Source organism: Coenobita brevimanus, chromosome 106, assembly GCF_032717465.1.
Source record: "Coenobita brevimanus isolate Jiangsu-jjx chromosome 106, ASM3271746v2, whole genome shotgun sequence".
Lineage (NCBI taxonomy): Eukaryota > Metazoa > Arthropoda > Malacostraca > Decapoda > Coenobitidae > Coenobita > Coenobita brevimanus.
In genome coordinates this window covers 5835657-5857717 of record NC_137059.1, presented here as the reverse complement: position 1 = coordinate 5857717, position 22061 = coordinate 5835657, and the positions used below count along the sequence as shown (strand labels likewise).

Here is a 22061-nt window from a genome sequence, read left to right as displayed (position 1 = left end):
TTATTTCACTTGAGGCTGATTCATTACTCGCTTTTAATTCAGACACCTTTCTCTCCTGGTCAACACTGTGTGAGCAGACGCTCTCTAACTTGTTTCTCAACTCCTTTATCTCCCTCTCCTGTTCCGAGGTTTGTTCTTGTAATTCACTAGTTATTGCCCATACCTGTTTTAATTCCTGGGCTTTCTTCTCAGCCACTTTCACCATGCTTGCTACTCTTGTTTGGTTCAGTTTGATACGTACTTTTGTTGTTTTGATCTTCACTGGAGAACCCTGCGAACTCAATATCACTGGATGTAAACAATGGACTGCTTCTCTCCGTCATGGCACAATCATACAAAATATAAAACCGTCACTGTGTTTTGCTCTTCTGTGACCGACAACTCCGGCTTATTTTCAATAAAATGAGACAGGACCACCACTCACACATTCAATTTGCATATTGACAACAGGCATGCTCCTTTTTCGCTGCTGATTTATTTTCCCACGATCTGCAAGCAGCTCCACCACTGATGATGTCCTGTGTGTGTGTGTATTTACCTATTTGTAGTATACAGGAACTGAGCGATGCTCGTGTTGTCCTGTCTCCATATCCACATTTATCTAGTTTACTTTTACAGACATGAATGTTTTTCTCCTGCACCACCTTTTTGTCTAAGTCGTTCCAAATACTTATATATTTACCCAATATACCTAATTGAGATACACACAAAATATGCTATGCTCATGTGTTCCCATCACTGTTTCTCAGTAAGTCAAATTTAGCTTTCAACTCGTTTAAGTTTTTAGACTGGATGATCTCTTTGTCCAGGCTATTCCATAAATCTATACTTCTGTAAGGAAAGCTATATTTCTTGATATCCTTCAAGCAGCTTGACTTTTTCAATTTCATTCCATGTCCTCTTGTTGCTCTCTTATCCCATAAAAACAGATCTTCTCGGTCAATTTTATCTACTCCCACCATGGTCCAGAACACTGCAATCATGTCTCCCCTCTTTCTCCTTTCCTCTAAGGAAGGCAAATCCAGCTTTTCCAGCCTCTCTCTGTATGACAGGTCTGTCAGACTGGGGACCATTTTGGTTGCTGTTCTTTGTATTTTCTCAATCTTGTTTATATCTTTCTTTTTGTGTGGGCACCACATTACCACTGCATATTCGAACCTGTGACGGATCATGGCCACTATCAATTTTTTCATCATCTCCTCATCCATATAATGAAATGCTACTCTTATGTTAGTCAGGAGTTTATAAGTCTCTCTAACTATCTTATTAATATGCTTTTCTGGTGACAAACTATCTTGGACCAGCACTCCTAAGTCTTTCTCTTCTCTCATTTTAGTGATTAATTCATTACCGAACAAATAATTCACTGATGGCCTCCTGGTACTTTTACCCATTTCCAATATTTTACATTTCTTTACATTAAATTTCATTTCCCACTTCCGGCTCCAATCATGTATCCTATCCAGATCCACCTGCAGCATTTTACAATGCTGTGTGTGTGTGTGTGTGTGTGTGTGTGTGTGTGTGTGTGTAATAATAGTTTCTGCTTATATAGAGTGAGAGAGAGTGAGTTTTATGCCAGGTACCCCTTTTTTGGATAAGGGCTAAGGCGTTGCCCCTGGGTAGGGGACTTTGGTTTGGAGCGTGTAGGATTTTATGACCGGATGCCCTTCCTGATGTCTACCAATGACCCTTGGGTGGATTCGATCCTCCGACCCTTCGGTCAGAGCGGAGTGCTCTAACCCACTGAGCCACGGCTGCTATATATATGCCAGTAACCCATTCCATTTTTCAATTAACCATCATTTATCATCCAGCTTCACCCTATTTTTTTTTTTTTTTAATACATACTATTATACAGTATGCTGAAGGCCTCAGGAGATATAGGAGTGAGGTTAATCACTGACCTGATAAATATGATTACATATGAGTGTGTTGTCCCAGATGATTGGGTGAAGAGTGTAACTGTAAATGTGTACAAGGGGAAGGGTGATGCCCTGGAAAGAGGAAATTATAAAGGTATAAAGCTTTTAAATGAAGGTAATGGAGAAGGTTCTAGGAGGTATGATTAGAGAAAGAGTGAATATTGATGAGATGCAGTTTGGGTTTATGCCAGGCAGGGGGACCACTGATGCCATATTCATTATTCGACAGCTTCAGGAAAAATATATAGGAAAGAAAAGGGAACTGTACTTTGTTTTGTTTATTTGGAGAAAGCCTTTGACAGAGTCCCTAGAGAGGTGGTGATGTGGGCAATGAGAAAGTTTGGGATCGAGGAGTGGCTGGTTAGGAGGGTTATGGTCATGCATGTGGGTGTTTGCACCCAGGTAAGAGAGAATGGAGATTTGAGTGAGGAATTTTCTGTGAATGATGGTGTGCATCACGGGTCAGTTTTGAGTCCCTTGTTTATCATGGTACTTGAAGCCGTCTCACGTGACTTCAGAAATGGATTCCCGTGGGAGATGTTGTATGCTGATGATTTGGCGTTGATTGCAGAGAATGAAAGGGAGGCGGAGGAAAGATTTAGGAAGTGGAAAAATGGTATAGGGCACAAGGGCTTAAGAGTAAATGCAGATAAAACAAAAGTGATGATATCTATGGTTGGTGGCAGTACAAAGACAAGGGAGAGTGGCCACGTGCAGTTGGCCACAAGGGTGTGGGAAGTAATACCATCTTATGCAGTGTTTGTGATAAATGGGTGCACAAGAGATGTAGTGGTATTAGAGGTAGACAGCAAGATAATTCATGTGTGCGGTGTCCCGGGAAAAGCAGGCGGAGATTGTCATGTGTGAAAGGATTACATCTGCTGGTAAGTCTCTTGAGTGTATGGAAGAGTTTTGTTATTTGGAAGACATGTTATGTGCTGGAGGTGGGGCTGGAGCTAGCTCTGTGGCTAGGGTGAGGAACAGTTGGAAGTTCAGGGAGCTGTTGCCTCCCTTGATACTGAGAGGGCTCTCCCTACATGCTAAGGGATCTTTGTATGCAGCATGTTAGGAGTGTAATGCTGTGTAGTAATGAGACCTGGGGAGTAAAGGAAGAGGATATTCACAGGCTCAAATGTACAGAAATGACAATGATTAGGTAGATGTGCAGTGCGTCCCCAAGTGCAAGGCCTAGGGGGGCTGGGTTTACGAAGGAAGAGTGGAGAAGTAGGATCGGACTGGGGTGTATTGGTGTTGATGGAGAGGTAGATTGAGGTCGTTTGGGCATGTGGAGAGGATTGGGGATGATAATTGGGTGCAGAAAGTGAGAAGTGTTAATATTAGGAGTGGGGTTGCAAGGGGTAGACCAAAAAAGACCTGGGATGAGGTCATTATGTGTGACCTCAGGGTCAAGGGAATAAACAGGGAGGCTGACAGAGATCAAGCAGCATGGACAGCCACCAGTAGGTGACCAAGGCCGACGCACGCAAACATGTTGGAACCTTCAACAACAAAATTAAACGAATTATAGAATATATAATACTGTATCCAATTTTGCTGGAGCTAAAGGTGATTTACACTGAAACATTTATATGTAGTAACAGTACTCCACTATTATCTGAATCTTGTACCTGAAAGCTAATTACAAGACCAAGAAGCAACTTACTTGAATGTCTCAATACTTTCACCTGTGACCCCAGTACTTCAGCATAATTAGCTAACAATCCCCATCTCATCACTGTCTAACCAAAATTAAAATGTTTGTGGTTTTATAAAAATTTTCTGCAAGAAACATGCACTGCTGTGTACTTGTTAACAGGAGATTTGATACTGAACATATGTTCATTAATGTGAGGCTTTTTGGTACTGTATTTTCCTTTGTAAGTTACCAGTGATGGTGTCTGCTAGCTGGAGGGCAACTAGTCACTTGTAAGGAACATCCATGTGCCACCCATTTACTTACACCACTTCATTATATGGGGGTTCTGCTGTATCACAATTGTGAAAACATTTAACTCTCAAATGACTAAATTCCCTGTTCATCAATTTACCACACTTGAAAGGCACCACAGCAGAAGACTGAATATTACAGTACATGCTGGAGTATATTAAACAAGATGCAGTACAATAAATGAATGCATACGTAAAGTACCAACCTGGTTCACTAAATTAAGGAAACACTGTATTCCCCACTGCGGTGGACTTTCCTTATTGAACAATGTTGATTTATTATAATTTGACTAGTAAACAGCACATCACCTACATCCATCCAAAGGCCAGATCTAACACTCTGGATAAGGGGGAGGGGGTGGTTTCCAGTGGAGTTACCACAAGTTTGATTTTACACTGTTTCATTACCAAATTCCTCAGAACTTATTACCAAATTCTTCTTTTCACTGAGATGATTTTATGATATCATTTGTAAAATAGATTTATTGCATCATTTGATAAACAGCACTGTTCTTTTAATATAAGTCAACATTGGTGTGGCAATAATAGAGGAGAATACACCCACACCCCTTAAATTTGTGCCTGTATCTGTCTGTCCATTGTTCATTCCATTATTGCTCCATCAGAGATGATGGATTCTGGACTTGGCTACTTTGTCCAGGCCTTTAATGTCAGTGAAATGGGTAACAGTTAATTCACTTTTACCATTCTGAGGTACTCCAGTACATATACAAGTGGATGACCAGCCTACTCACAGTACAGTCCACTCCTGCTATTTGTGGGTTTGCACATTTGCCAATTTTCTGATAAATTATTTCAAGATATTTCCTGTTTTCCCACAGCATCAGCTATTCTAGTGGTTCATAAGTAATTTTTTTGCATGTTTTCTGTAAGAAATACTGTCCCATACAGTTAAAATGTGCAGTTCCTCTCTACAAGTATGTGCTGTTCATCACACGACAAACTCTCATTGTCATCATCACATGGTGAGTACAGTACACTGTACCAGATGTGCCTCTGTATCATCCTGTACTGTTATTTTAGGAAGTACTAATGAGCCATACAATGCATTTACAGGTGCTATAGAGGGTTTGTTGATAATGGGAATAGCTAAAACATTCAAATCAGTGACTTCTCTGGTAGGTTTAGGCTATTTGCTGAATTCAACATTCGCAGGGTGTACTGGTACATAGCCCCAGTGAATGGCAGGACATGACTGTAGCGGCATTACATACAGAATATGACACAGGATGTGAAACAATCACATAACAGTCGGATGCTGAAAAAAAAAAGTTCTAATTACTATGTGGCCCAAGAAACTTCAAGATCATAAGAAGTACTGTAGTAACATAAGTATATATGTGGTGCCAAATTGCAGAACCCACCAAGTGCCATAAATAAGAAATGGAGAAAATCCCAGTCAAAGTTTTGTGACTTTCAAAATGCAATATCTCATCAACCAAGCAAGCTATTATGTTGGTTTTGGTCTTAAAATGTAAAGTGTTATGTAGCTAGGATGCAGGGATTACTGAATGTGTATCTCAATAATTTCTCAATAATAGCTACAGCTGAGGAAGAGTGTGGTGAGGGAACCGTAGGCGCTCAGTGACTGGCTGCGAGCGGTCTAGACGGTACATACCGAGGCGTTTGATTGACTGCAGGCTGCCTTGTGGTATTAAAAGTGGTAGTCGGTGAGATGGGGTCGGGTGGATGGCATTTGGTGGGTACAGAATAAGAATCTGGACCATTAATTCTTGCATAACCGACCCTCTATTAGCTCTACAGATAAAGGGATGATAGGGGAATATGGTGGTACACTTAGCTTAAAACTGGCCGGGGTGGCGCTTGGTGGATTCTGCAACTAGGCGCCTCATATACTGTATCTCATTACTTTATGGCTATAATCAGGATGTATATTACTATTAAGGTGGGGAATAATGAGTATGTTAAAGAAGAAAATAACCCAATTTACCTGAGGAAATCTTGGAACAAGAAAATCTGCTGCAATGATAACACTGGTACACTGTGAATTACAATGACTTAGACTTCATGACAAACTGACATATAAAAAACTGACTCATTGATACTGGTGAGCTATATCAAGCCACTACAAAAATGTCTAAAACTATTTATTCCTTATTGTAAATGAAAAAATTAAATCTAACAATACCTGTCTCAGCTACTCCAACTACAACACTTACTCAAACCATTAGCTTACAAGAACCTACCACTCATGTGCATGCAAGGGGAAGCAGCTGCCAGAGTGGAACAGCTAGTCAGCTGGGAGGACAAAGACCCTGTGATGAGGGTGAAATTAAATATTATCCACCAAAATAATATGGTTTATAACAATAATAACACAAAACCAACCATACCTCTGAAATTAAGCAAGTATGCAACCTGTTGGTTGCATTCATCTAGTTGTGACCTCAAAATGCTGGATGAGATCTTTCACAGATTTTTTTTTAATGTTTTGTGCCATTCGATTCTTGGGTAAAACTACAGGCTTTATTATCTCATTACCAAATACATCCTAAACCAAATTATATAAAAAACTCACCCCAATCTTCAGCCAATAGTGCTACACATCTTGACAAGAGAAGATTGTTATTCTGGATGTACCAAGCTGCCTATGATGGGAACCAATCAGCATTCTTATAACCTAAATCTTAACACCTAAAAGCACCATTTTTTTTTTTTTTTTTTTGTAATATTACTTAAAAAGTACAATATAATAACCAGTTCAGCTCACAGATTTTTATTTCTATTTATTGTATCCTTGATAGTCCCAGATGATTATTTCATGTTATGGAAGACTTTCAGAACTCAAGGGGTTTGATACAGGGTCGACTGGCTCCTTCACCGCTGGTGGTAGGTGGTGGCAACTATCCTCCAATCACTTGGTGTAGTGCTACCTACCTCTTCCACCTTTTATCATTGTTTCCATATCTGCTCTCCTCTCTCCCTACTTCTGTCTTTCCCTCATGTCACTTATGATTACTCTTCTTTCCACTATAGGTGGCTCTACTCTGAATGACTTGCCTAATGGTTTCCTTTAACCAGTAAACCATTTACAATACTGAATGGTAACCATATAACCAAACAATGGGTGAAGTGGAGCCTCCTATGGTACAGTACCCATGAGCTGGGTGGGGAGATGCCAATGCAGTGTCCAACCAGGAACCAAACCTCTAAACTTTTCCCCATGCCTTGCTGTGGCAAGGTGTTGTAAGCTGCAAGGAAACATTGGTTCACTGCATTGGACAGCCCTGAAGGAACAGTTGGTTGCTTGCAGCTGATAGGTCTGCTCTGCCACACAGAATGGGGCTCACTGACAACAACAACAACAACATCAATAACAACTAAACTGAGTACAACTGACTCGTGGTAACCATAATGAACACAACACACACACACACACACACACACACACACACACACACACACACACACACACACACACACACACACACACACACACACACACACACACACACACACACACACACACACACACACACACACATCCTTTGGCTGAAATGGTTAATAATTTAGTACAATCCTTAACACTATAACCTAATAATATGTTCACGCTGCATGTGAGCAGCAGTGTTTACCCTTATACTGTAATTCTTAAAGGTAACATTATGCACCATATGACTGTACTATATAGATACTGTGTTTAGCTTATGTGCATGATGTCTGATATGACTTCTGACTGGAAGCTTAAAGAAACTGTGAAGGGGAATACATATCTCTATATGTTTCATAGACAAGGGGTGGCTATGATATTTGGACATAATTAGCTTGCATCCACCATTACAGAGTGCAGTTAGCCATGATACAAATTGACAAAACACATATTATGTGCTTCAGAAACAGTAATTAAAAACAGGCTTACCTTCCCCTTCATGAATTTAGGCTTAAGCATAAGGCTGTTATTTTCAATAATCACAATACATGTATACACAAGTACATATGGGGTAATCAAACGAAGCCCTCAGGTAAATGAAAAGAACACCTGTCAAGAATTATCTACAGATGGAAATACTCCCCTTTCCACCTAAGGTGTTAACTATGACCTTCCAGGAGTGAAAATCAACTTTTTGAACTTGATTTTTTCTCTCCATACTAATATGTATATACAGTACTGTACATTTTTTTACAAACTGCTAAATCTCAAAGTTATAAAAGAGTCTTTAGATGTCACAAATATGCTGACTACAAAAATACTGTCAACAGCTTTTCTTCTGGATGTAAACAGTTACTGTACACTACAGAAATTTCAATAAGTATATTTTCATCCATAACTAAAATGTATATTCATTATGGCACTAATGTCTCTCTTTACATCAATGAATATGTTAGTAAGACTTAACAGATTTTGCATCATTATAGAACAGTGGTACCAGTATACAGGACTAGAAAATAACATCAGTAAGTTTTATAATAATATGAACGTCAAAATGAAGGAAGAGTAAGGTTGTCAATTCTTACTTAATTCTGAAAAATATTAGCTTTCAGAAAGAAGGGCAACGATCCAAGTATTACCAGGCACTACCATTTATATTACTGGATCTTCAGGATTTTCAGGTGAAAATGCTACTTAAGATCAATAATGTCTTCATCATTCTCATCACTACATTTCAGAGGCCAGTTCTGAGCACTGAGACACAAGTATAGTAGAGCTTCCCACCCATGTCAGGCATGCACAAGCCGGCTGTTAGAAGTCATATATAAACACTGTATTGCATAAAAGCTCAAGAATATAAAATGAAAAGTCAGGAAAACTACAAGGAAAACAATTCTTTTCCTCTCCTGCAGACAAACACAAAAGAATAGAAAAAAAAAAAAAAACTACATCATTATCACTGTTTTAAAAACTAGCTTAAAAGATTGCAAATAACATAAAACTTAACTTTCTTTAAAAACTAGCTTAAAAGATTACAAATAACATAAAACTTAACTTTCTCTAAGCTCATGAGATTCTCATCACATAAACATGTTCAGTAATGTCTTTATATGAAAATCAGTACCATTTCCAGAGGCAAAACAGTAGTTTTCACAAAATACTTCCAATATTTCCAATGGCACATGCTACAATGACCAGGGGCTTAATTAACACTAGACAGGCACTCCTATATTCTTAGTGATTAACCTTCTCTATACTGTAATTAATTTACCAGCAACATTCAATCATAACACAGAATTAGTAATAATCCTATAAAACATAAACTATCATTACTATTTTACAAGTACTTGAAGCAAGCTCAAGATAAGATAGTATGGAGGGTAGCTTATGGGTCAATGAATGATACCATGATGTATCGTGTGCCATTGGTGGTGCGAAGTCCCTCATGGTAGTGGGTGAGGCGGCCAGGATGCATCAAGGCCCAACCTACCCGGGTGTCAATCACGGAGCAATTGTATCGGATGAATCGAGCTCCACCACCCTGAAACAGTTTTACGCTCAGTTTGTAACGACAGTTTTGCTAACTGTGCAGCCCTGTAAATGCCTCAGCAATGGTATAGATTATTTATCACTATCATAATGAGACCTCACGACATATAATACAGTATGATTCTATGGTATATATCAAACAGAAAACCACAATACCTATACACTACTCCCAATGGACCTACATTACACTTCACAAACAACTACATAAAATATAAAATAACAACTTAAAATTGCTTATGCTCCCCTAAACTGCCACCAGCAGACACTGGAACATATACAGTATAAATACAGGCAAACCCCGATGTACAATACCCCTAGATGCGATACCTCAGAATAGTGATGGAGGTAGAAATACCACCCTACCCCTGGTTTTGCGATGGGTTTTGATCTTGCTTTTGCCAATTTTAATGATATTTTAGACTTAAATTTTGTGTTTAGGTTGATTATAAATGTTTTTAGACTTAGATTAATGTGTTTTAGTCATAGGTGGAGTGAACACTGTCATTTGGGGTATGGATTCTTGCCCATCAGATGAGGTACAAAACTGTGTGGACAACTATGCAACTCAACAAAGAATATTTCGTGTTGGACCAATGAACTGTCATCTAACCTATCATGGAATACGTAATAATATCACCACCATCATCATAAAATTCTGACTAATATTGATAATTATGAAAACCTTAGAGAGTAAATATTTCATGCACTGATGAAAACTGTGACATCAATAAATTGTGTTTACATTCGGGCTGTTCAAGGAAAAACGTTTTGAAGACAAAGGAATTTTAAAATAAATGTTGGAAAATAAAAGAGAAGAAAATAAAGAAGCTCTGTAACCAGAACAGTAGCTCAAACGACATAAACAGGGGCCAATGAAAGGGTTTTCCTGATCATGTGTTTACATTCCAGTTGTTCAAGGGAAAACACTTTAAAAATACAAAGGAATTTCTGAATTAATGTTGGAAAATAAGAAAGAAGAAAATAATGAAGCTCAGCAACCACAACAGTAACAAAAATGCCATAAGGAGGGGCCGCTGAAAAGGCTATCCTGAACACATCATTGACTGAATTCCCCGTCAAGAGAATTCCCAGCCAAAACATCAACGACTCACTGACACAACAATTCGCACCTTGGACTATTCTGCATCATTCATACATTATTATTATTATGCATATCAGATGTTTATTTAACTGTCCCGGGACAGTCTAAAGGTGGGATTGCATACAATGCTGTTGCTTCTTCTCTACCGAGTTTGAATACGAGTCGGAGATTGCATTCTCCAGTGACCCTGACTGGGTACAAGTGAGATGAGCACTGGTTTTAGGCCTAGGATAGCTTCTTTTACAGCTGTTAAACTGCTTTAAACTTTTTTGGGGGACTCATCTGGGTGGGTGTAGGACTTGGTTGGGGGGGAAACCCAAGGCTCAAAAATGCATCCCTATACTTTACATGTTAAATCTACACCGAGATACGATACCCTGCCTACCAATGGATTTTTACTTAACCTGCCTAGCAATGGATTTTTACTTAACCAATTGTATCATTAAACTGGGGTATGTCTGTATGTACACCCTCCCCAAAAAGTAGCGGCCTCTTGGGGCACGATAGTTGTGAAAATGAGCAACTTCCGCAGACACACATGAGTCTATAAATGTGGTGCCTCAAAACATGTACCACCCAGTCTGTGAATCTTTCGGCAATTTTCAGTTCTAATAATTACCTAAGATAATATTTGTACTTACAATTACAAGATGCCCCATATATCGCAATGCTTCATCCATGTTTCAGAATGAGACATGCTGTAAGGTTGTCAAGACTTTTTTGGGAGGGTGTACCTGTACTCAATATTACAGGACAAAGTGAATAGTATATTAATGAAAAATGTATACTGTTAAACACCCAAACTTCGGACACTTTTTATGTGTTTTAATGAATAACTCTGTGTAAAATGGTGCAATTCTATCCCTGTTGGTGTCATGTGGTAGCCAGGGACAGTACCTACTGAATCCATATAATAAAAAAATTAGGCACGCTAAACTCGTGTGTTTTTTTTCCATTTTCAAGTGTCCGAAGTTAGGAACAAATTTCCTAACTTCAGACAGCCCTTCCAAACTTCGGATATCCATGTATTTGCCCTTTAAACAAGAGAATGGTTGATAGCACCTATCCCTGGACACACTGGCCAAAATTCGGACACTTCAGAAGTTTTTTAAAATGTTAAAAAAAAAATATTGGGCACTCATGGCCCAAGTTATACATATATAAAGAGAAATATCCAAAAATAATTTCTTTTTTGAGCTCATAATTTGAGATCACAGTAAGATGCATCATATCATATTGTAGTGAGGTATTCTGGCCATAAATATAATTAAGAACTATTCAGAAACTTTTTCAGACAAAAAAATTATATAAAAATGCATTGCATATATTCCAAACTGTAAGGAGAACGGATTTCTTTTTCCTAAACAAAACTTCACTTAATTATCAAGTAGCTACCTCACTGACTCAACACATGCATATTAAAATAACATAATATAGTGTTAAACACTTCTTACAGGTTCTAATGACACCCACTAATACGCACACAGATCAAGACACATGCACACACAGGCACATGTTATAAAGGTACCATGGAATGTATTAATGAGCTACACACTTTGGTCTTATACATACACGCATACATACACACACACACACACACACACACACAGAAACAAACATCCCAAATAGGCCTGTGGTTGTAAACACACACACGCACACACACACACACACACACACACACACACACACACACAAAAACAAACATCCCAAATAGGCCTGTGGTTGTAAACACACACACACACACACACACACACACACACACACACACACACACACACACTCCCCTTAGAGGCCTGTGCTTGTAAAACACACACATACACATACACACAAACACACACACAAACACCTACAGTCTGTATTTTTCCAGTAATTTGTCTGTCCGAATTTAGGAATTTTTTCTGAAAAATACAGATATTCATTAAAACAGTCAGCAAGATTATGCATGTCCTGTATATATTTTAAAATAGTTTACTGTCCAGTACTTACAACACTTTTCCACATATAATCGTACTAATCACGTTCATACAATTGAAACTGTTTGTTCTGTGTGAACAAAGTTTTGCAGGGTTAAAATATGTTGATTTTTTTTCCCATTTGATTCATAAATTTTTTTCATCCACACATATTCAAGCTAGTTTAATAGGACTTATACGTAATAATCTTTAAAGACTGCCCTACTCTTCCAATAAACTTCAGTTATTACATTTTTTCGCAAAATGTCCAAAGTTTGGGCGCTGTCCGAAGTTAGGGTGTTTTACGGTACAGCCAGCCATTCCCCGTGTTGTGCAGTCAATGTGTTAATGCAAACTGGATTTCTGCAAGTCAAACAACTGTAACTCATTTTGTATGAGCCAATGTGTTAAAATGAATTCTAGACTGATCCCCATTTTCCCTTTTACAGCCAGACTTTCCTAATGATGTGATTTCTAAAGACATATCTTACTATTCAGAGGTAAAACAAATATATAAGACACTGGCACTTGAAAGGCTTAAAAACACATATTGCTTGGAGTGACAGCCATTATCACCACCAGAAAAATTCTCCCTTCCATCAAAATGTGACCCTGAATCATGTGGAATAATAGTTAATGTTTGCTGCTTCACCTTAACTAGCAGCAGCCAGCCAAGTCAAAGCACTTTTCTTCTTTCCTCTTCCTGTTACTTCTCTCCTTCTTCCAACTGCTTTTTTCTTTCCCTTACCTTTCTCTTGTTTCCTTCATCTGTCATTGGTAACGGGAATATATAACAAAAATTAACGAAAATAAAAATAGCAAATGTGGTCCCTAACTGGCACAACAGTTTGGATGGTTTGTTTCCATAGCCAAAAAGACATAATTTTTTCTCACTTCTCTCACAGTGAACTGAAGGTTTCAGTAACACAGAAATCACTTGCACTGCTCCTCATTGTTACCCTTCCTTCTCTCCTTCACTATTCTCTTTTTTCCCTTTTATTCCCCTCTCTCTCTCTCTCTCCAGTGTTTATGCTTTATTGTTGCCTCCCCTGCAGTTGCTTTACATTTGCTGGCTTATCTTCCTGAATACTGTACAGGTAATTTGTCACAAACATTTGATAAAAAAAGAAGAAGCAAATATTACGAAGCAGTGAAGGTTTTGAAATCTCCAAAGTTTTCAGCTGAACTCAACCCAAACAAGATGGACTGGGGTTGTGATTTTGGTTGTCATGCAAGTAAAACCTAAGCAACTCAGAAAGGCAAGTTGGTGAATGATGCACAGTAAAAAATAAATCATCATTATCATCGTCCAATCCTGTGTTGCCCCATAAGGAGTGCAGGAGCCTGGGACTAGGCAAGTAAGACCTAACATTTAAGATGAGAATGACCAGCCTCACTCATCCTTGAGTGGCATTACTTCAGCAATAAACCCCAACCACCCCTTGGATAGAAACCTGGTTATATAACCTTTGGTTATATAGGTGGTAACCATATAACCAAATTATGGTGCCTGGTGGTTTAGTGGGTAGTTAATGCACTCCAACTGGACTGCACCTGTGTAGGTTTATATCCAAAGGATGACTGGGGTTTATTGCTCACGTAATGCCACTCAGGGATGAGTGAGGCTGGTCACTCGCCTCTTAAATGTTAGGACCAACTTGCCTAGCCCCAGGTTCCTATGCTCCTCATGGGGCAGCACAGGATTGGATGATGAATGGATGGATGGATATGTGTGTGTGTGTGTGTGTGTGTATTTACCTATTGGTAGTATACAGGAATTGAGCAATGCTCGTGTTGTCCTGTCTCCATATCCACATTTATCAAGTCTACCTTTACACACATGAATGTTTTTCTCATGCACCACCTCTTTGTCTAAGTCGTTTCAAATATTTAAGAATATACCTAATTGTGATATACACGGAATGTACTATGCTCGTGGGTTTCCGTCGCTGTTTCCCAATAAGTCGAATTTAACTTTAAACTCGTTTAAGTTTTTAGACTGGACGATCTCTTTGTCCAGGCTATTCCATAAGTCTATACTTCTGTAAGGAAAGCTATATTTCTTGATATCCTTCAAGCAGCTTGACTTTTTCAATTTCATTCCATGTCCTCTTGTTGCTCTCTTATCCCATACAAACAGATCTTCTTTGTCAATTTTATCTACTCCCACCATGGTCCTGAACACCGCAATCATGTCTCCCCTCTTTCTCCTTTCCTCTAACGAAGGCAAATCCAGTTTTTCCAGCCTCTCTCTGTATGACAGGTCTGTCAGACTGGGGACCATCTTGGTTGCTGTTCTTTGTATTCTCTCAATCTTGTTTATATCTTTCTTTTTGTGTGGGGACCACACTACCGCTGCATATTCTAACCTGGGGCGGATCATGGCCACTATCAATTTTTTCATCATTTCCTCATCCATATAATGAAATGCTACTCTTATGTTAGTCAAGAGCTTATAAGTCTCTCCAACTATCTTGTTAATGTGCTTTTCTGGTGACAAACTATCTTGGACCAGCACTCCCAAATCTTTCTCTTCTCTCCTTTTTGTGATTAATTCATTACCCAAAAAATAATTCAGTGATGGTCTCCTGGTACTTTTACCCATTTCCAATATTTTACATTTCTTTACATTAAATTTCATTTCCCACGTCCGGCTCCAATTGTGTATCCTATCCAAATCCTCCTGCAGTATTTTACAATCCTCCTCAACCTCTATCTTCCTCAAGATCTTTACATCATCAGCAAACAGACTCGCATAACTGTTCACTTCATCTACCATATCATTTACGTAAATCAGAAACATTACTGGCGCCAACACTGAGCCTTGAGGGACTCCACTTGTTACTTCCCTCCATCCAGACATCTTTTCCTTTATTACTGTCCTCATTTGTCTGTCTCTCAAAAAGTCTCTCATCCATTCCAGAAGTTTCCCCTTTAGTCCTCCTATATATTCTAGTTTCCACATTAGTCTCTTATGAGGTACCTTGTCAAAGGCCTTCTCTAAGTCTAAGTACACACAATCCACCCAACCATCTCTCTCCTGTACCACATCAATCGCTCTTGAGTAAAAGCTCAACAAGTTTGAAACACATGACCTTCCACTTCTGAATCCAAACTGACATTCAGCCAAAATATTCATCTCTTCCAGATATTTTATCCATCTGTCTTTCAGGATTCTCTCACACAATTTTGCGACCATGCTGGTTAGAGACACTGGTCTATAATTCAGGGGTTCTTCCCTGTTTCCTCCCTTGTAAATTGGTACCACATTTGCCCTCTTCCATTCTTTTGGCACTTTCCCCTCTTCCAGTGAGCATACAATTAAGCTGTGAATTTTATCCGCCAGTTGTTCTCTGCATTCCTTCAGTACCCAATTAGAAATTCCATCAGGTCCTGGGGCTTTCCTTACATCTTGAGTTTCCAGTAATTTATACACTTCCTGCACCTCCACTTTTATATCTTTCATCACCGGAACATTTCTAATCACTCCCTCCCCTTCCACAAGCTCCTTTTCTTTAGTGAAAACTGACTGGAAACGTTTGTTCATTATTTCTGCTTGCATTGCCGCATCCTTAAAGACCTCTCCATCTACTTTCAGCTTGGTGATTCCTTCCTTTTGTTTCAGTTTGCCATTAACAAATCTATAAAACAGTTTGGGTTCATCCTTGCATTTGTCAATTATACCTTTTTCAAAATTCCTTTCTTCTTCCCTACGTATTCTTGTGTATTCGTTTCTTGTTCGTTTATATTCTTCCTTTGTTCTGTCGTTACCTCTCTTTCTCCAATTGTTCCACGCCTTATCTCTCTCTTTTTTGGCTATCATACACCTTCTATTAAACCACTCCTTTTTCCTGTTTTCTTTCCCTCTTACTCTTGGTACAAATTTTTCCACTCCCAAATTATAGAGGTCTAGAAACATATCCCACTTCCTCTGTATCTCTCTTGTTTCTCTGAATTTTCTCCAATCCGCATTTTCAAAAAAGTTTCTCAATCCTGTAAAATTTGCTTTGCCAAAGTTGTATCTTCCTGTCTATGAAGCTCGTCTCTTGGCTCGACGTTTCCTATTAACATCTGGAACTCAATGACCACGTGATCACTTTTTCCCAAAGGACAGAGATATTCCAATGATTCTATTACATCGGGTTCTTTGGTGAACAGTAAATCTAACCTTGTTGGTGTGTCCTCACCTCGAAACCGTGTCTCTTCTTTGACCCACTGCGTCATCACATTATTCATTATTATATTTAATAACATAGTACCCCACGAATCCTCGCCGCCTCCTGAGTACCATTCCTCCCAGTTCACCTCTTTACAATTAAAGTCACCCACCAAAATTATATTATTGCTTTTCTCAATTATTTTTTGCAAGTAGCTAGCCATATCTGACAACATCTCATGGTATTCGTCATCCTTCCATGCTCTCGTCTTTGGGGGAACATACACTACCGCCATATCTCTCTTAACATTCTCTCCAGTTTCTAATTTCATATATATCACTTCAGCCCTGCCTTCTCCCATTTCCACAGTATCTACATTTATGTTGTTCTTCACTGCTATCATCACTCCTCCTCCCTTTTTTTCTTTCCTGTCTTTTCTCCACAGTTTGTATTTACCATCTCCCAAATGAACATCAATATCTTCTCTTAATTTGGTCTCTACAAGGCACATGACATCAGGTTCATGTTCTCTCAAGAAATCATTAATTTCGATCCTTGTCGATATGAAACCATCAACATTAGTATATATCACCTTCAAATTATTTTTGACATTATTAATACCCTCTTCTCTCCTACCCTCTGTCCGTATCACTTCTTCAACTTCTGATCTTTCACAACCATCCCCCCTAGTTTCCTTCACTTCTATTTCCTTAAATACCATTTCCTTACTTTCATATCCAATACTCTCCAAAAAAAAGTATTATGTTCTTCCTCTGTCCTCTTATCATTTTTTTCCTTTACTTCTTCCTTTAATGATTTTAAAACTTCTCTTTCTTCTTCATTCAGATCTTTTCTTATTATAATATTTTCCATCCCCGCCTCTTTGCTTAATTTCCAGGTCACTTTAAGTATCTCATTTATTACACTTTCTGATGTAAACTTGACTCTCATTGGTCTTGTTTCCCCTTTCTTATAAGGCCCTATCCTCCTTACTTCCTCAATTTCTTTTACCCACTTGTCTCCTTCGGGGTCAATCTTGCCTAATATTCCTCTCACCATGTTCGTGTCTTTCTCGAGTCTTGTGAACCTAACCTTTTCTTCCTCTTCCCTGTTTCCAAATACTACCACACATCTGTTCCTTTCTACAGTTTCTCTCACTATTTTCTCTTTTTTCTTCAGTATTTTCACTACATTTTCTTCCATTTCTTTCTTGTTCATTTCCCTTTCTTCCTGGATGATCTCTCTTAAGCTGACCACTTCTTTCTGTTCTTCTTCTACGTGTTGTGTTCTTCTAGTACATTACTCACCTTCTCCGTTTTATTAGTACTCTCTTCAAGTTTCCTCCTCAGTTCAACATTCTCCCTCTTCAAATTCTTAATCTCTTCATTGGCTGTTTCGTTGGACTGGATTAGACTCTGTATGGTGGTTTCCGTATTTCCTGACACATCCTTTATCACTAGATTCTCTACTTTTTTTTCGAGTTCACTAATCCTCATAATTAATGTTTTCACCAGGTCCATGACATTAGTATTAGCATCAAATCCTTGAAATTCCATTCCCTCATTGTTTACATTTTCGGCCATCTTTAACGTACCGGTAAAGTACCTAACCAGCTGTTACCGAATAAGCCACAAACATTCATGTATACTATTGCCAACAAATCTTTACATTTTTGGTAGTCTACCAACTTTCATTATTTTAAATTTATAGAAAGACCCTAGGAGACAGGACAGACAAAATTCCTGAAACTACTCAAGGTTAGGAGCGATGCCTGTGACGACCTCTCTCTCCGGCTGCTCGTGTGTGTGTGTGTGTGTGTGTGTATCTATCTATATAGGGAGATGCTCACCATCCACTCACTCGATGTAGTGCCGCTCTCAGGTGACTGCCCTTTCCTCTCCTTCCTTCTTTCCTTCCATCCTCTTCTCTTTCTTTCCTTCATTCTTTCTTTGTCCTTCTGCCTACGGGTAACTTTACACTCCCTCTTCAGTCTTTCCCTCCTTCTTTCCTCTTCCTTCTGCCTGTGGGTGACTCTACACTGAGTTACAAGCCAAACGGTTTCCTGTACACCAGGAAACCATTTACTGCGCTGGGTGGTAACCATATAACCAAACTTTGGCGCGTGGTGGTTTAGTGGGTAATTATTGCGCTCCAATCAGATTGAGCCAGTGAAGGTTTATATCCAAGGGATGGTTGGGGTTGACTGCTCATGTAATTCCACTCAGGGATGAGTGAAGCTAGTCAATCTCATCGTAAATGTCAGGACCAACTGCCTAGCCCCAGGCTCCTACACTCCTCATGGCACAATGTAGGATTGGATGATGGATGGATGGATGGATGGATATATATATATATATATATATATATATATATATATATATACAGTATAGGGGATGCTCACCATCCACTCACTCAATGTAGTGCTGCTCTCAGATAACGGCCCTTTCCTCTCCTTCCTTCTTTCCATCCTTCCTCTTCTGTCTTTCTTTACTTCATTCTTTCCTCATCCTTCTGCTTACGGGTGACTTTACGCTCTCCCATTTGTCTGTCTTTCCTTCATTCTTTCCTGTTCCTTCTGCCTGTGGGTGACTCTACACTAAGTGACAAGCCGAATAGTTTCCTGTACACCAGGAAACCATTTACTATGCTTGGTGGTAACCATCCATCCATCCATCATCTAATCTTACGTTGCCCCATGAGGAGCATAGGAGCCCGGGGCTAGGAAAGTTGGTCCTGGCATTTAAGATGAGAGTGACCAGCCTCACTCATCCCTGAGTGGCATTACGGGAGCAATAAACCCCAACCACCCCTTGGATATAAACCTTCACCGGCTCAATCCGACTGGAGTACCTTTATTACCCACTAAACCACCAGGAGCCAAAATTTGGTTATATGGTTACCACCCAGCATAGTATATGGTTTCCTGGTGTACAGGAAACAATTTGGCTTGTCACTCAGTGTAGAGTCACCCACAGGCAGAAGGAAGAGGAAAGAATGAAGGAAAGAAAGACACAAGAGAGAGAGTGTAAAGTCACATGCAGGCAGAAGAAAGAGGAAAGAATGAAGGAAAGAAAGACAGAAGTGGATGGATGGAAAGAAGGATGGAGGAGGTAACCATATATCCAAATTATGGCGCCTGGTGGTTAAGTGGGTAATTGCAGCACTCCAGTTGGATTGAGCCGGTGAAGGTTTATATCCAAGGGGTGGCTGGGGTTATTGCTCACATAATGCCATTCAGAGATGAGTGAGGTTGGTCACTCTCATCTTAAATGTCAGGACTAACTTGCAAAGCCCTGGGCTCCTACGCTCCTCATGGGGCAACGTAGGATTGAATGAATATATACATATATATATATATATATATATATATATATATATATATATATATTGGAGCCTCTGTGGTAGAGTGTGCGTTTCGTACACGGGTGAACCAGGGTTCGCGCCCCGCCAGGGTAATAAACTTTGGGAGTGTTCACCCGGCCATGTACTACATTGGCGTACACAACGGGTGCTGTGGATGAACCAGTGTCGCTTACTATAACGTATGCTTGCACCTAGTCGGCTTGCGCGGGCTGATTACATTTGGTTCAGAGACAACACACACATCCAAAGCCACTCCAACACTACAATTACACTTACATGCACTTCTCACCCTACATACAATCTCTACTAGACAGCCTAATCCACTTGGTAAAGATACATTGGCTGTATCGTCCCGACTTCAGTCGGGATAGGCCGGTCCTGCAGTGGATACTCAAACAGCTGATGATGATGATGATGATGATGATATATATATATATATATATATATATATATATATATATATATATATATATATATATAGTGTATATTATATATATATACAGTGTATATTATATATATATACAGTGTATATTATATATATATATATATATATATATATATATATATATATATATATATATATATATATACAGTATATATATATATATATATATATATATATATATATATATATATACAGTGTATATTATATATACATACAGTATATATATATATATATATATATATATATATATATATATATTTGGGGGAGGTGGTGGCTCAATCGGTAGAGAGGTGGCCTGCAGTCCTAACGGACCCAGGTTCGAATCCCGGCTGGGGCAGGGAACAGTTTAAGGATTTGAATTTCATTAAATCAGGCTTTACTGATCTACCAGAAGACCCGCCGACATGTCGTAAAAATACCCCCGCTAATACCAATACACCAGTCCTGTATGAGACAGCCCTAGCATGTATTCAATATGGACGGTGGGTGTTAGCCCCGAAGTGGTGACATGTAGAGGTGTATGGTATGTAGGAGTACTGCTGGGTCTTGATAGCAGGCTGTGAAGCCTATGCCCAGAGTCGGACACATAAAAAAAAATATATATATATATATATATATATATATATATATATATACTGTATATACAGTAATCCCTGTAATATCCGGATGCCCAATAACCGGACACTTCACTACCTGGACATTTTGGACCCAGGCTTTCGGAACCCCCCCCCCAAAAAAAAGAATTTTTTTTCAACCATACTTTGAACTTGGCATGTGGCGCTGAACAGCTGTGTTTACACGCAGCCTCTTGCTTACCCCTCCCCAGTTACCACCTAACTACCATCCTGAGTAGATGCTCATCGCAATGGATGCCGCATGTGCTCGTTTTTGTGAATAAACAGTGAATATACTGCAATACCTCACCACTAGACCATGTGGGAATTTACAGTGTTGTGCAGTGTTAAGAAATTAGAATTCAGAGTGAAAAGGATTAAGTATGGAGTGCAAACTGGCGGTTGAAACTGGCGTGACGCAATTAAGAACAGAATGTGCAATGTTAAACAATTATGACTCGCAGTGCAATGGATTAAGTGCTGCACAACACTGGATTACTATACGTGCTTCAAGAGCATTTTCACCACTGCCACAGTCTTAGAGGAGGTGGGTTAACCTTTGTAACGGCCATGGAGGTGTTGTAAGTACCCTGCACACTGATAAATATTTTCCATACTAACTTCTAATTCCTCATTCTCTGGTTCCTTTTCATTTATTTCATGCTTTCTGTCCCTTATTTGTGTGAATAGGGTCTTAAATAGGTGCTATGCATGTCCAGTAGGGAATTATATAGGTGGTTTTCTGAGTTAGGCTGGGTTAGGGTCCATAAGTACCAGTCCATGAGGCAGGGTCCCAGTATCCGCACAAACCCACTACCCAGACATGCCTTTGGCTGTATTACATCGGATATTGGAGAGATTACTGTATATATACTATATATATATATATATATATATATATATATATATATATATATATATATATATATATATATATATATATATATATATATATATATATATTTGTACTGTGTAGTGCAGCAACAGTAAAATCTCTTAATGACAATATGTCTCATTCATCTGAACTTAAACCTTGGGTGAAAAACATGAACTATGGATTACAATATATTCATGAATATTTGAAACTGCATACTA

At 39.0% G+C, this 22061-nt stretch overlaps 1 protein-coding gene across 1 annotated transcript in view; it reads right to left on the bottom strand.

Moving 5' to 3' along the window:
* Positions 1 to 9169: 9169 nt before the first annotated feature.
* The window catches only part of Plod (procollagen lysyl hydroxylase), a 403871-nt gene continuing 390979 nt past the window's right edge, over positions 9170 to 22061 (bottom strand). The window contains exon 16 of the mRNA XM_080285397.1: positions 9170 to 9325. Coding sequence (XP_080141523.1) covers positions 9170 to 9325 — 156 coding nt within the window. The remainder of the gene's footprint in view (positions 9326 to 22061) is intronic.